Source organism: Eucalyptus grandis, chromosome 10, assembly GCF_016545825.1.
Source record: "Eucalyptus grandis isolate ANBG69807.140 chromosome 10, ASM1654582v1, whole genome shotgun sequence".
Classification (NCBI taxonomy): domain Eukaryota; kingdom Viridiplantae; phylum Streptophyta; class Magnoliopsida; order Myrtales; family Myrtaceae; genus Eucalyptus; species Eucalyptus grandis.
Window position 1 is genome coordinate 3,634,105 of NC_052621.1, and position 13,879 is coordinate 3,647,983.

The 13,879-nt window shown below is 41.9% G+C and overlaps 2 protein-coding genes across 2 annotated transcripts; both read left to right on the plus strand.

Annotated features, from left to right (window-relative positions):
- The first annotated feature begins 3,683 nt into the window (after nt 1–3,683).
- LOC104421249 (UDP-D-apiose/UDP-D-xylose synthase 2) lies at nt 3,684–7,878 on the plus strand. The gene is made up of 9 exons (XM_010033140.3): nt 3,684–4,192; nt 4,530–4,622; nt 4,776–4,883; nt 6,252–6,366; nt 6,451–6,584; nt 6,671–6,772; nt 6,853–6,945; nt 7,059–7,194; nt 7,304–7,878. The coding sequence occupies exons 1-9, from the start codon at nt 3,917–3,919 to the stop codon at nt 7,417–7,419; spliced, it is 1,173 nt and encodes a 390-aa protein (XP_010031442.1). The 5' UTR covers nt 3,684–3,916; the 3' UTR covers nt 7,420–7,878.
- Nucleotides 7,879–9,349: 1,471 nt separating this feature from the next.
- Nucleotides 9,350–13,303, plus strand: LOC104421250 (BTB/POZ domain-containing protein At3g44820). Its single transcript, XM_039303785.1, has 4 exons — nt 9,350–10,168; nt 10,535–10,604; nt 10,972–12,180; nt 12,263–13,303. Exons 1-4 carry the CDS (start codon nt 10,119–10,121, stop codon nt 12,830–12,832), a joined length of 1,899 nt encoding a protein of 632 aa, XP_039159719.1. The 5' UTR covers nt 9,350–10,118; the 3' UTR covers nt 12,833–13,303.
- Nucleotides 13,304–13,879: the final 576 nt, after the last annotated feature.

Below are 13,879 nucleotides of genomic sequence, written 5' to 3' on the forward strand. Positions count from 1 at the left end.
GCGAGGCACGGCGTTTGAGGAGATGATTGCGGGTTTGTGGTCATGGCAGAGATGGGCTTTTTGGCTTGATGGCGCACTCGCCTTGGAGCCTAGCGCCTTTTCTCTCTCTGCTGCTCCTGGTCTTGATGCAGAGGGAAGAAGACAGAGAGAGAGAGAGAAAGGGACCGGGGAGCAACAACGTCTGCATAAGGGACTGAGCAGCGGAGATGTTGCTGGGAATGTTATGGCCAAGAGAAAGAGCAGGAGCGGCTTTCTCTTCTACCTTGTTGGATTCTATCATCTTGGGATGTGTTGGCTGAATATGTTGCCATTACCTCAACCCAGACAAGAACTCAGTAACTCTTTAGAAATTGAGGTATTTGAGTATTTTCTGTTGACATATGATTCCTATTCCTATTGATAGGATGGCACGAGATCGTAATCCTCGACGAGCGTGTGGGGGTTCAAACCAGCGGATGGCAGGAGCAACATCCCGAACTGTCGGAGAGCTCTTATAATTTGAGTTGGTAATTTGACTTGAGTTCACGAATAGTTATTAAAGTATATATAATCTTTTTTCTTTTATAATCGAGAGATGTAATAGAGAGGTGACAGTATCAATTATAGTGAAATCCTCTACCGGATGTATCCCTAATTTAAGAGTGAATTAGGATAAAATCTTGTATATTGAATTCTCTTTTTCACTCTTACTCTTTATTTTTCCGTGATTGTGCGTCGAAACCTCACATTTTAACCCTCATATCATAATTCCCACAATTCTGGTTCATGGAACCTAGGAAAGCTCCTCAATAACCCTCTCAAATTGCACAGTTTCCACATGCGGTGCCCTTAAAAGTATGGGAAAATAAAAACGTACGGAGCATTTTGGTTTCGAAAGCATCGCACTCGACTTGTGCGAGTCGAGCTGCGAGCATAATTGCATTACGTGCAAGTCCAGCCTAGTCACAACGGGCGTGTCTCTCTCCTCCCCATGTACTAAAGTATGTTCAGATTATTTGAGCACCCAAATAATTTTTGTCCAATATGTTACTTCTATTCGATGCGCACCTGGATTGGATTAAGGTCGCGTTTTCCTTCACTGTAGACATCACATTCTTCTCGTTTCACACGCGGCCGAAGTCCATGCTTATAATTCACCGACACGAGACGCCCTCTTATTTGAAGGGAAAAAAATATGGTCCTTTTGGATGACTCGCGAGATATGCACGGCTGAGAATGAGTTCCCGGGAGTGCCTGTCCAAAGGTGACTTTCGAATTGAATTTGGTGGACCTGAACTCATTTGGGAAGTACATAAGCCCAGCATCAATGGGCCGATTTAGGAAACACGAGTTTAAATAGCCTGGGCATGGCCCGCGTCTCGAAAAAATAAATGATTTGGAATACTTTTTTAAATAATTGCTTGAAATAATTAGTCAATAAAAAAATTTCATTATCAATGGCAAATTACATGTAAATATTTTTTGGAGCGGTAAAAATACTTTGTGTACATTTATTTTTGTAAGAGATACAAACAATCACTTTTAAAAAAAAATTAAAATCATTCATTTTTTAGTGAGAACAAACAACGCCCGAACCCACCACGGTGGTGGCGCAGTTGGTTTGAGCAAGGGACCTCTCACGACAGGGCCTGCGTTCGAAACTCTGCGTCGTCGAGTTTAAGTACCAACCGGTCTTACCCGGAGCACGTGGGTGGTGGGGTCCTCACGTGTTCCCCTGGGGTTTACTCTCCACCGCGAAGCGGCAGGCAGAGGCTCCCCAGGGTCACCAAAAAAAAAAAACAAACAAACAACGCCCGAGTCTCGTGGAACTTCCCAACGTGCATTTTCGCGTCAATTTCTTGCATTTTCAACTAAAAGCATTTCGCCCCAACTAAAAGCTATAAAAGTTTCGAGTGGGTTGCGACGGAAGATAGTGTAGAGTAGGATTAGAGTAGAGATGAAAAAAAAAAAAAAAAAAAGCTAAAAAAGATAAAAGTCGACGGAAGAAATTATGAACGATGGACCGATGATAGTAAACATATTGGACGCATGATACATGATGCTACATGAATCTTTCAGAAAATCAAGTGCCACCAAATCGAATCTGGGATCTAGCATTTTTATATTCATCCGTGACAATAGTGAGATATCTTATGTCTTCAGATTTGAGATCTATATATATCCAATTATAGAATTTACATTAATAAATCTAACATGCACCGCAGCCCACGTGAGAATGGAGATGAACAGCTCAGTCGGTGAGCAAGAAAATAACAAATCACATGGCATCTCTCTCTCTCTCTCTCTCTCTCTCTCAATAATTTCATGCCTGCCGTTCGCTCGCTGGCAGCGAAAGCGACGACTCTCGGGTCAATTCGCTTATTCGCCCCGGAAGCTTCCGCTCCCCCGTAACTTTCGGCTCGGCGTCGCCGCGTCCCATCGCGTTCCGACGTCATCGCCCCAGTTATTACAATCGTCGATTTCTACCCAAAAAAAAAAAAAAAAAAGAAATTAATTCCATTTCTTTCCACAAGTAATTCGTAATTTTTACATTACAAAAAGTAGGCAGATGCTCAAAGAATTCACCCCTATCCCGCCCTGCTCTACATCGGCCGTTCATTTATTAACCATTCCCATGCTAATCGGGGCAAAACAAGGCAGCCATGGCGGTATTGTCATCTTATAATGCTATCTATACGCTAATTCTTAGTTTTTAAAATGAATAATTCCTATTTAAGATATACAATTCGCACTAGATTATGAGAAAACGATGCATAACATTGCATGAATCTTCCGAGTTATCTCGAGTTAAGTATTTAAAATGTGCAGTCTTGAATAATGAATGTTCACGAGTAAATAGCATTACTTTAATTATTTCAATGGAGAGAAGATCTGCACAAAAAGAAGACAGATGATGGTCGGGCGCAATGATTTGATGAGCTTCCTTTTCCTCTAAACCTACATAATTACACATGGATAATGACATTCCAGAAGTTCCATTTGCGTATACTTCACTTACCCTAATTACATCGTACCTAACCCTAATAAGAGAAAAATAAATAACCAAGCAATCAGAACATATCACCCCGGTCATGTGGCCTTATAACACGACGAGTGGTGTTCGCGACCAGAAAAATCATCTAAATTTAGTCATTGAATTCAGTCATAATGAAATTCATATGATCATTCAAGTAAGTCACATCGATCAATTCAGTTTTTCAATTTGCTTTCCAAGTCAGCCTTTTGGAGCGTTGTACTAAGTCGGACTGGATTTTGAAGGATGTTGGACCCAATGAAAGGGACACAAAGTTTTAATATTAATTAGAATATTTATTATAATTAAAAGTGGATCCATCCAAAGGCTGGGCAAACAATAAATAAATAATTCAACCAAAAAATCAATAAATAATATTAAAAATAAGAAAAATAAGAAAAATAACAAATAATCTATGAATTTTAGTATAATGTGCAATTTAATCATTATTTTTAAATTTATTTAATATAACCTCTAAAATTTTGATATATTTCAAAAATAAATTAAAATTTCAAGTACTACATTACGTATTAAGCTAAAATTTAATAATTATATTGAATAAATTAAAATTTTAACGATAAAATTACATTTTAATTAAAATTCAGGTACAATTTGTGTTATTATTATATATATCCATCACCGTCTTACCCTTTCCCTCGCGTTCCCCAAAAATAAACACCGACATTTCATAAATACCGCTGTCCTCGCTTCACTCCCACCGCCCAACCATCTCCTCCTCTCCCTCTCTCTCCGGCGAAAACGCGAAAACCGAACGGCTCCGAACGACTCATCGATCCGAGCTCCGGCCATTCTCGTCCCGGCAAGCAGCGGCAGCGGCAGCCGTAGTCGGCGGAGGGATTCCTCTTCAAGCTCGAGGGCGATTGATCGAACGGTCGGTCCGGCATGGCGAGCGGCGTCGCGAGGGTAGATCTGGACGGGAGGCCGATCAAGCCGCTGACGATCTGCATGATCGGCGCCGGCGGCTTCATCGGCTCCCACCTCTGCGAGAAGCTCATGGCGGAGACGCCGCACCGGGTGCTGGCCCTCGACGTCTACAGCGACAAGATCAAGCACCTCCTCGAGCCCGGCACCCTCCCCTGGGCCGACCGCATCCAGTTCCACCGCCTCAACATCAAGCACGACTCCCGCCTCGAAGGCCTCATCAAGATGTCAGATCTGGTGAGTCTTACGCCGCCCCGCCCCTCGCCTCCGCTTCCGAGGATTCGCGTCGCTCTGTTCCGTGCGCGTGCGTTGCGTTGGTTCGTTGTTCTGCGTGTTGGCCTGTGCGATTGGTTCGGTATGCTCGGATTTGCGGCGAATTGGCTCTTCGAACGCTTCCTCGTTGCTGCATTGCCATATATGTTAATAATGCTTTGCGCTTGGAGCTGTTACGTTTCCTTGCACGCGAATCTCGCTGGATTATTTGTTTGTTCGTGCTTCAGATTTGTCGTCTGGCTGCGATCGAGTCGATTGTCGTGTTTACATTGCGCCTGATTTCATGTTTTATGTCGTGCAGACTATCAATCTGGCGGCGATCTGTACTCCTGCTGATTACAACACTCGTCCTCTCGACACCATATACAGCAATTTCATCGATGCGCTCCCCGTGGTACTGGATTTCTTTTTCACGGCTTGCGCCTTTTCGTCGATATTGGTCAATTTCTTTTTGATTGGATCTCCGTGACCCTCCGATAGGGACTCTTCTAGCGACGGGCCTCTTATGCAGATATGGATTTGATGTTGATGGTTTTGGTGTTGTTAGGTCAAGTACTGCTCAGAAAATGGCAAGCGTCTCATTCACTTTTCGACGTGTGAGGTGTATGGGAAGACCATCGGAAGCTTTCTTCCCAAGGAAAGCCCTCTCCGCCAGGTAAAACTTATGTTTCATTATCTCTATCTCACTTCTCCCCTGTCCATATTTGGTTATATGTTGACATCTGCTGCAGATTTTTCAGACAAACCTCTCAACAGAGGAATAGAAATGTTATCTGGTGTTGTTTGACTATGTACCTGGCTGCACCTAAACTAGTTTCGATCTAGAATCTCCTTTCTGGTGATAATTCTAGATCGACACGATGGAAGATATTAAACCGTGTTGTATAACTGCAGAAAGTTTTAGAGGAATCTTTGCAGTCTGTGCTGTGGTTTGTGCTAGTGCATTGGTATAAAACAGCTGTTTCTTTTCTCCAGCTTAACATAGCTAGCAGCTGCATTAGATACACTACTAATGTGATTTGGAATGATATATTAAAGTCAACCTTTTGTATGTTGATAATGGTTTTATAAAGTGTATTCAAGATCTGGCTGGGCAGATGGAGTTTTGCTGTTCTCACCTGTATTAAACGATGACACATATGGATCATGTGCTTTTCTTTAAAGAGACCTATGTTCCTTGATCCTCTTGATGCCTCATCTATCTTGTATTACAGTCGATTTAATTTGGTTCTTTGAATATTCTTTTAGATAATGATGAGGCTTCCCCTTATATTTAGGGGGAACAATTATATTGGGGTACTAAATTTCCTGGGTACTTATAAGTGTAGTAATTTGTTTCTAACTTTTCCGCAAGCCTGATCGTTACGATTTTCTACGACTACTTTTGACTTTCCCTGCTTAATTACAAATCACAATATTTTTTTTAATATTTATGAAAAAGAACTCACATGGCATTGGATGATCATTATTATATATTTCAAATGATTTGAGGTGACCAAAATTAAATAAAAGAGATATCTCCAACTCTAAATTCTAAAGTCCAAGCAAAAAGCTAAGGGCCTTTTGGAATGATGCTATCAAAATTTTACAGTGCATGCACTTTGATTATTTTTTAATCTAACACGGTTGGAACTTTTACAAAATGTAATACATACATGTAGTTTCACATATAAATTTTTCATAAGTTAAATTTTGATGCAAAAGCCAAGTACTTTTTTTACCTTTACTTTGGCTCAAATAAATACGCCCTAAAAGTTAGAAGCCTTTCTGTTTATATTTGCTAAATCCATGTTGCTGATTGCTCGGGTTTCTCTTGCTGCGTAATGCAGATATTTTGTGCAGTGTTCACTTGATGGTTAAGTCGTCGTTTGCACCAGAAATATGTACACATACATCACCTTCTCGTCTTAGATGTTTTCTCATGATAACAACATTGACTACTTTGAAGTCTGCCAATTTGTCTTCTGCCTGTGTTGACTTGTGGTGCTTAAGTTTAAAATCTTCATGTGCTTTGGTTTGTCAGGACCCTGCATATTATATGCTTTCAGAAGATTCCTCACCTTGCATATTTGGTCCAATTGAAAAGCAGAGGTGGTCATATGCATGTGCAAAGCAACTGATTGAAAGGCTGATTTACGGTGATCTATGTTCATAGTGATCTCTGGTTAGTTCAAGTTTGGTTCTTATACTGTTTCTCTAACTTTTCCTCGTACTTCTTACAGGTGAGGGTGCAGAAAATGGTCTCGAGTTTACTATAGTCAGACCTTTTAACTGGATTGGACCTAGAATGGACTTCATTCCTGGCATTGATGGTCCAAGTGAGGGTGTTCCCAGGGTTCTTGCATGCTTTAGTAATGTGAGGAAGTTTAATGAAGTAATTTGTTCTATGATTTTCATCTCTTTCCACCATTGTCATCTTTCCTTGCTTTGTGACTGTTTCAGGCTCTGCTTCGCCGTCAGCAACTTAAACTTGTCGATGGTGGTCAGTCCCAGAGAACATTCATTTTCATCAAGGATGCTATTGAAGCTGTTCTTTTGATGATTGTGAGTTAAACTCAATGTGTTGTTTGCATTTTTTCTGTCAAGCAGTCACGGGTGACTGGAGAGTCTGATGGATTTTGCAGGAAAATCCAGCAAGAGCCAATGGCCATATTTTCAATGTTGGCAACCCCAACAACGAAGTCACAGTGAGGCAGCTGGCTGAGATGATGACTCAGGTAAATATTTGCGCTTTGCTGCGGATTTTTTGTCTTTAAATTGAAATACATGCCAATGCTTTTGCATCATTCCCACAAATATTCAAGAATCGACCTCTCTTCCACATTTCCAGGTTTACTCTAAGGTTAATGGCGAGCCACCTCTGGAAGTACCAACTGTTGATGTTAGCTCTAAAGAGTTTTATGGCGAGGGATATGATGATAGTGATAAGAGAATTCCGGACATGACCATCATCAATAGGCAACTAGGTAATTGGCCTGACCTCTTAACCTCCTAGATGATTCAACTAGATTAATTGGTTTTATGGGTTGGAAGAGGAAAGTTTTTTGACAATAATATGACTCGTGCTAATGCCAGGTTGGAATCCCAAGACATCGCTGTGGGACTTGCTTGAATCGACCCTCACCTATCAACACAGGACATATGCTGAAGCTATCAAGAAGGCCACGTCGAAACCCATTGCCACCAGCTGAGTTACAGGATCTACTTAGCGAGTGATCAGGTTTTCTGGCTCTGTGTCGGTTCACACTGCAGAGTGCCGCTGTTACAGGTCCTATGATTCTTTAATGGAGATTTAAACATATCTAAATAGACGATACTCTTTATATATTAAGATACTTTTGGGCCTTTGTGGTGTCGGTAGTCGTAGTGGGATCGGGATATGATATTTCAGTCATAACTAGATTCTTTTAGGGATTTTTCCTTATGTAATTCAGTAATAGAGGTTTCAGCTATGCATCACGCAAAGACCGAGCGTTTTTCGGTCTTCCAGTTCCCAGGGGACTGGACTCAATTCCCTATTATCTTCAAAAGCTTGTTGTACGGTTCACTGTTTCCTTTTTTTGTAATTTTTTTATTGGTGTTTATAACTTAAAGCTTGTGATTAAAGCTTGTGAGCCTCTCTAATTTTGCAAATAAACTGTTTGTGCGTATTTTTTGGGCATTCGGTAACATGCTCGCCAAATTATAGTTGAATAAAGGTTATTGCGTCTTATCTTTAATGTTAACTAGTAAATGATATTCGATTTGGCCACCCAGATGAATTTCAGAAGTTGAACTAATTAGCCAGATTAAAAATCATTTATTTCAGGTGCGTTTGGTTCATAGATAGATGAATGGTTTAAAAAGCATTCTTATAAAAATGATCACGTGACTCGTTTACTAAAATGAATGAACAAAACTTTTTAAAAAAATTATTGTTAATATTGAAGATATTTTTTATTAATGAATTATTTTAAGTGATATAAGTGATCATTTATAAAAACTTTTACCGCCTATACTGCGTAATTATCCATACCAATGAATTATCCATACCAATGAAAGATGGTCCCATTTGAGCCATTTCTTTCATACGAGCCATTTCTCCTATATATGCACACATACATCAACCCAATACGGAGATTTTCATGGTCGTTTTTATTGGGCAAAAGAAATTCTATGTTATCGCTTCATCGGGACCAGTTGGAGGCCGGAGAGCGACGATACAGTAAGCAAAATTAAACACTAGAAACAAGTCCACGAAACTTTCTGGCTGGACACGAAAGATTCTAATTCTAAAGGACGTTTCACGTAGCATTCAAGAGTTGCTTACAAAAGACATAAGTTCTCGCCCAACTGTCGAGCACCATCGCAGTTTGAACGAGTCATTGATGATGTCGCGTCATCGGTGCTTACTTTCTCTTCGGTTCGTTCTAGGAGATTATTCCTACGCTTTGCTCAGTCAACCGCGACCTTTAAGTTCGCTTTTTGTCCATTTTCGGACAGGATCGAACATAAGAATGATCGGATCTCGTGTCCAGAATATAATTAGGAGTAATTGCCACGACACCAATTCCACAATAGTGAAGTTACCGACGAACCATGCTATCCTAACTCAATAATATTTGGGACATGATGGATAGTAATTCACTGAGATTATTGATAAAATATTCAACAATCGACAAATTATTTAATTAGTTACGCATCAATATATTGTTCACTTACGTTTAGATTTAGTAATGTTTAGTTCGATAAACTATCCATTTCTAATAGAGATTTTGATAGTCTATTATAGACATGAAATTATTGTAAAAATTCAAAAGTTTTCAGAATTTAGATTTTTCTTTTCAATCAACTACCAACTTTGATTTAAATTAATTAATGCGGCATGCTACCAACTCGAGCATGCTTTCAACTAGTAGCTATCCAACTTTTTACCGACCAATAAAATGCGCATGATTAGAAAACATATCTTTTAAATAATCGAATTTTCCTTTAAACAAAAGGGAGGGAAGCGAAAGTGCAAAAGTTCAATAATCTTTAAATAATTGATTTCTCGTAAAAAAAAAAAAAGAGAAAGAAAAAAGTCGCGCGAGAGCGCGAGGTTAAAAAACCCCGGTCCTTCACCGGATCATCATTCACCTCGGATCCACGCGGCATTGATGATTGCACCCAAACTGCTCGACAAAAAGCGTGAGCCAAACTATCATTTTACAACCCCTCTCTCTCTCTCTCTCTCCCCCAATCTCCGGTCGGCTTCCAGCAGCAGCAGCTCCACCACCACCACCAACAGTACACGACGACCCAACACAGTGATCGGGGCCTTTTTAAAGTGAATTTTCCTTTTGTTGTCTTCTCAATTACTTCAGGAACAGAGAATCCGCTTTACCCATTTCCACTCCCCGCTTCTTTCGGCTTTTTTTCTTCCTCGAAGGGCGTCGAGTGAGGTCGTGGTCGTTCTTGTGATCCGCGCTCGCCCGCCCGCTCGGCCGCCCGCGCGCGCGCACGGGGAGAAACCCGGGATCGGAACGAGCGGGGGTGAATATAATATAACCCCCCAACCCCCGCGGAGGGTCCATGCTGGTTGGTGGTGGGATGTGGGGTTTCCCTTTCCTGAGTTGTAAAGACCCACTCTTGTTTTGGTTGCCCTCCTGACGACCACAATCGACGCAGCGAGAGAAGAGAGAGACAGAGACAGAGACGGAGACAGAGACAGAGACAGAGAGGGGTAGGCGCTTGTGTGGCATGGCATGTCTGTTGGTTTTTGCTTCGGTGAGAGGGAAGCAATAATTACAGGGTCACTTTCTATGTCTCTCCCTCTCTCTCTCTCTCTCTAGCCTCGAAGCTGAGGTGGGTTTGACTCGTTGTTGATCTGGGGAGGAGGGGTTGGGGTAGTTCCTCTCATGCTTGGGTGATGGCTCCTGCCGGCAAGGTCTATGGGTTCCATCGAGAAGGCAATGACTGGTACTCTCTCTCTCTCTGCCGTGCTTCTTCCTAGTTTGTTTTTGATCAATGGAGAAATTCAAAGAATTCGATTCCTCTGTGGTGCTGAACTGGTCTGAGGGTCAGGTCAGGTCGGGTCGGGTCTTATAAATTGCCGCGATGGTTTGAGGATTTCGAACGTGCATTAGTTCTGTCTATTTTCTGCTTAGGTAAGTCGCGTTGTCCTATTGTGATCACCTGTTGATCTCACAAATTGTTTTTGAATATGCTTTGGTTCTGTTTCCTCTGGTTGTCCAGAAATTTCGAAGATGAAGATGAGTTTTGTTATTCTGGGTGTTTCTGTAGGTTGCCCAGTACTCAACATCGGTTGTTTCGTGGTTTTGGCAGGTTTTGCAGTGCGGCTTTGCCAAGTGACATCACAATTATCGTGGAAAGCATCAACTTTCATCTTCACAAGGTATGCCCCTAGCCTTTTCCTAATGCTCCCTTTGTTGCCCTTTTGATTTGTCATGATATACTATTTTTTTAACGGAAAAATTCTCATGATTTTGACTTGCTAAAAGGTTATTTCGACTTAGTATGAGGTCGCTATCGCAAACTTGTGTTTAATGTTCAAATACCGAGCCATTTTCCCTGCATCTTTAGTGGCATCACCTTGGTGTTTAATACTAGGATGACTTTCGCTATATGGTACAAGTAGAGCTACGTGGCTTAAAATATACACAGAAGTGAAAGCCTCAATTAGCTAATGCTAAGTCCATGCGGCACAACCGAAAGACTTTCTGTTTTTAACCTAATACAAAAGTCTGGGTTTGATTTTCCAGTTCCCTCTCGTATCGAAATGCGGGAAGATAGCAGATAAATGTGAAGAATCCCCGAGCAGTGAAGGCAGGACTTTCACATTAGAGCTGGATGATTTTCCTGGTGGCCCCGATTCTTTTCTTGTCGCTGCCAAGTTTTGTTATGGTGTTCGTGTGGAATTAACTCCTAGGAACATTGTGACAGTCTACTGTGCAGCAGACTTTCTCGAAATGACAGATGAATATGGAGAAGGTAACTTGCTTTCCAAGTCAGAAAGTTATTTCCACAAGAATGTGCTTCGTAACTGGAAAGATTGTATACTGGCTCTCCAAAGTTCCGAAGCTGTCACAAGTTATGCTGAGAAACTTCAGATAGTTAGCAAATGCTTGAACGCACTGTCCATGATGGTTTGTACCGACCCAAGCTTGTTTGGATGGCCCATGATGATGTATGGAAGCTTACAAAGCCCCGGTGGCAGCATTTTATGGAATGGAATAAACACAGGAGCAAGAATTCGAAGTTCAGAATCTGACTGGTGGTTTGAAGACATATCATATCTAAGTGTTGGGGTGTTTGAGAGGCTTATTAGGACAATGGAATCAAGAGGTGTTAGGTCCGAGAATCTTGCTGGTGCTATTATGCATTATGCTAGAAAATATCTGCCTGGTCTGGGCAGATGGCAAGGAGTGCAAAGTGGCAAAACCAGAACAGTTGCTAGTTTTAGCTTAACGCCTGTCATTGTCGATCAAAGGGTTCTACTTGAAAGCATTGTTAATCTTCTCCCTGATAAGAAGGGGAGATCTTTTTGTCGCTTCTTGTTGGGGCTCCTTCGGGTTACGTTCATCTTGGATGTCAATTCTACGTGCAGAGATGCATTGGAGAGGAGAATAGGGATGCAATTGGAGTTGGCTACCCTAGACAGTCTTCTGATACCTACATACTCGGATTCCGACACTTTGTATGACAGTGACTGTATCGAGCGGATTGTCCATTATTTTGTTTCTCTTGAGTCAAAGGCCTCACCATTTTCTCCTGCATCATTTGAGCTGGAAACATCTCCCTCTGCTGGACCATTAACCAAAGTCGCAAAGTTGATAGATGCTTATATTGCTGAAGTAGCTTCTGATGTAAATCTGAAGCCTCGTAAAATTTGTTCTCTTGCTGAAGCTCTTCCCGATACTTCAAGAGTCTTGCATGATGGACTATATAGAGCTGTGGATATCTATCTCAAGGTATAAATCCTACATCAATCGCTATGGTAACGAGTGTCTTTGGTTGCTTTGGATGCTTATGATGACCAATATTAATGTGCAGGCACATCCGTGGCTCTCAGACAAGGACAAGGAAGAACTTTGCAATGTCATCGATTACCAAAGACTGTCCATTGATGCCTGTGCTCATGCTTCCCAAAACGAAAGGCTGCCACTGAGAGTCGTTCTACAAGTTTTGTTCTTTGAGCAGATGCAACTGCGAACAGCTTTAGCTGGTTGCCTTAATGTCTTAGATACTGAAAGTGCAGCAGCAGGTCCAGTGTACGCTCCAAGCAACATGGCTGGACAAATTGTGCAGAGAGATGGATGGGTGGCAGTAGTGCGTGAGAACCAGGTTCTCAAAGTCGATATGGAGAAGATGAGGTCTAGGGTGGGGGAACTTGAAGAAGAATTCAGCAAAATAAAACAAGAGATGAGAAAGGTGGCCAAATCACATAGCTCTCTTAGTTCACCTCGCTTGGTTGCCAGGAAAATCGGTTGCAAGCTTCTTCCACGACCTTCGGACGCTCAACCAGATCATGCTGAAAGCAGTGGCCCCACTGCAAGAAAGTCGGTTGAGCAAGCACAGCCTTCTCGTCATTTTAGACACCGAAAGAGTTCATCCTTAGTCTGAAAATTGATCTGGAAAAGGTTTTGGTCTTTTCTGATACCGAATATGGATATTGATCTTGGAAGACAGTATGAGGAGGAGCCACAGTCAAGATTGGAGGCTTCTGGAGGCTCCTCCTCATACTATCTTTTTCCTTGGCTTTATTTTCTAGTCATTTTTACAGGAATGGATAGAAGATGATACTTAAATTAGTAGATGACCCCCAACTCCAGCATACATGTAATGCCTAGTTTCAAAGATGTAGACGCAGGGTGGTCACTGATAAGCTCGAGGCAGTTCTCACAATTGAGCATAAATGTATAAGCTTTGTTGTCCAGTCATGGTGGATAGGTGTATCTCTTCGGTGCTTCTTTTTGCACCTTCTGTAATCATGGTGTCATACATGTACAGTTCATGTACGGATTTATAGATTGTGAACAGAGTTTCAAGATCGGACATTATATATACAAACTCCTGAGCAATGTTGCACGCTTCTATCCTTCAGTATCAGCTTTGCAGGGCACAAAAAGGCAGCACTAAACGAATGCCCGCCCATCTCTCTTCATTCAGATGCCTGGGTAGGCCACTTTGAAAGCCATCGGGTTATGCATTTCGATCGCTCTTCACGCATGAGTCGAAACATACCATGCAGCAGGCTCTTCAGGACGCCGCAAGTCACATGTGCTTTCCGTTTCTATAGCAGATCAGTATTGAAACGCATTTACCGTGAGGGCGGTGTTAACGGCGACTGATGTTTGCCCCTGTTGCGACCCTGTTGCGACGAGAAGTTGACATGCGTCCGTCGTCCTTTGGAGGCCGGAGTCATAGGGGATATGCTTTCGATCCGAAAGCATAAAGAAAAAGGTAAGAGAGATTGCTAGCGCTAGCGCCAGGCCATGGAAAAAGCATGGCAACTTGGCATGTCTTGAGAGAACTTGTGGAGATGGAGAGGCGAGCGGTCGTCTTCTTTGATGGATTCGGTTTCAGCCTTTTCGGATAAAGCAAAACACTTTTTGAAAGCGCACTTCCTGATTTGTCGCAAAACCCTTTAGCCATAGAATGGTGATCGGC

Bases quoted from the DNA above. Each gene is read 5' to 3' on its own strand.
- LOC104421250 (XM_039303785.1), top strand. From the start codon at position 10,119: ATGGCTCCTGCCGGCAAGGTCTATGGGTTCCATCGAGAAGGCAATGAC. The intron at 10,169-10,534 runs GTACTCTCTCTC...TGGTTTTGGCAG, and splicing joins CATCGAGAAGGCAATGACTG to GTTTTGCAGTGCGGCTTTGC. The intron at 12,181-12,262 runs GTATAAATCCTA...ATTAATGTGCAG, and splicing joins CTGTGGATATCTATCTCAAG to GCACATCCGTGGCTCTCAGA.
- LOC104421249 (XM_010033140.3), top strand. From the start codon at position 3,917: ATGGCGAGCGGCGTCGCGAGGGTAGATCTGGACGGGAGGCCGATCAAG. The intron at 6,773-6,852 runs GTGAGTTAAACT...TGGATTTTGCAG, and splicing joins AAGCTGTTCTTTTGATGATT to GAAAATCCAGCAAGAGCCAA. The intron at 7,195-7,303 runs GTAATTGGCCTG...TGCTAATGCCAG, and splicing joins CATCATCAATAGGCAACTAG to GTTGGAATCCCAAGACATCG.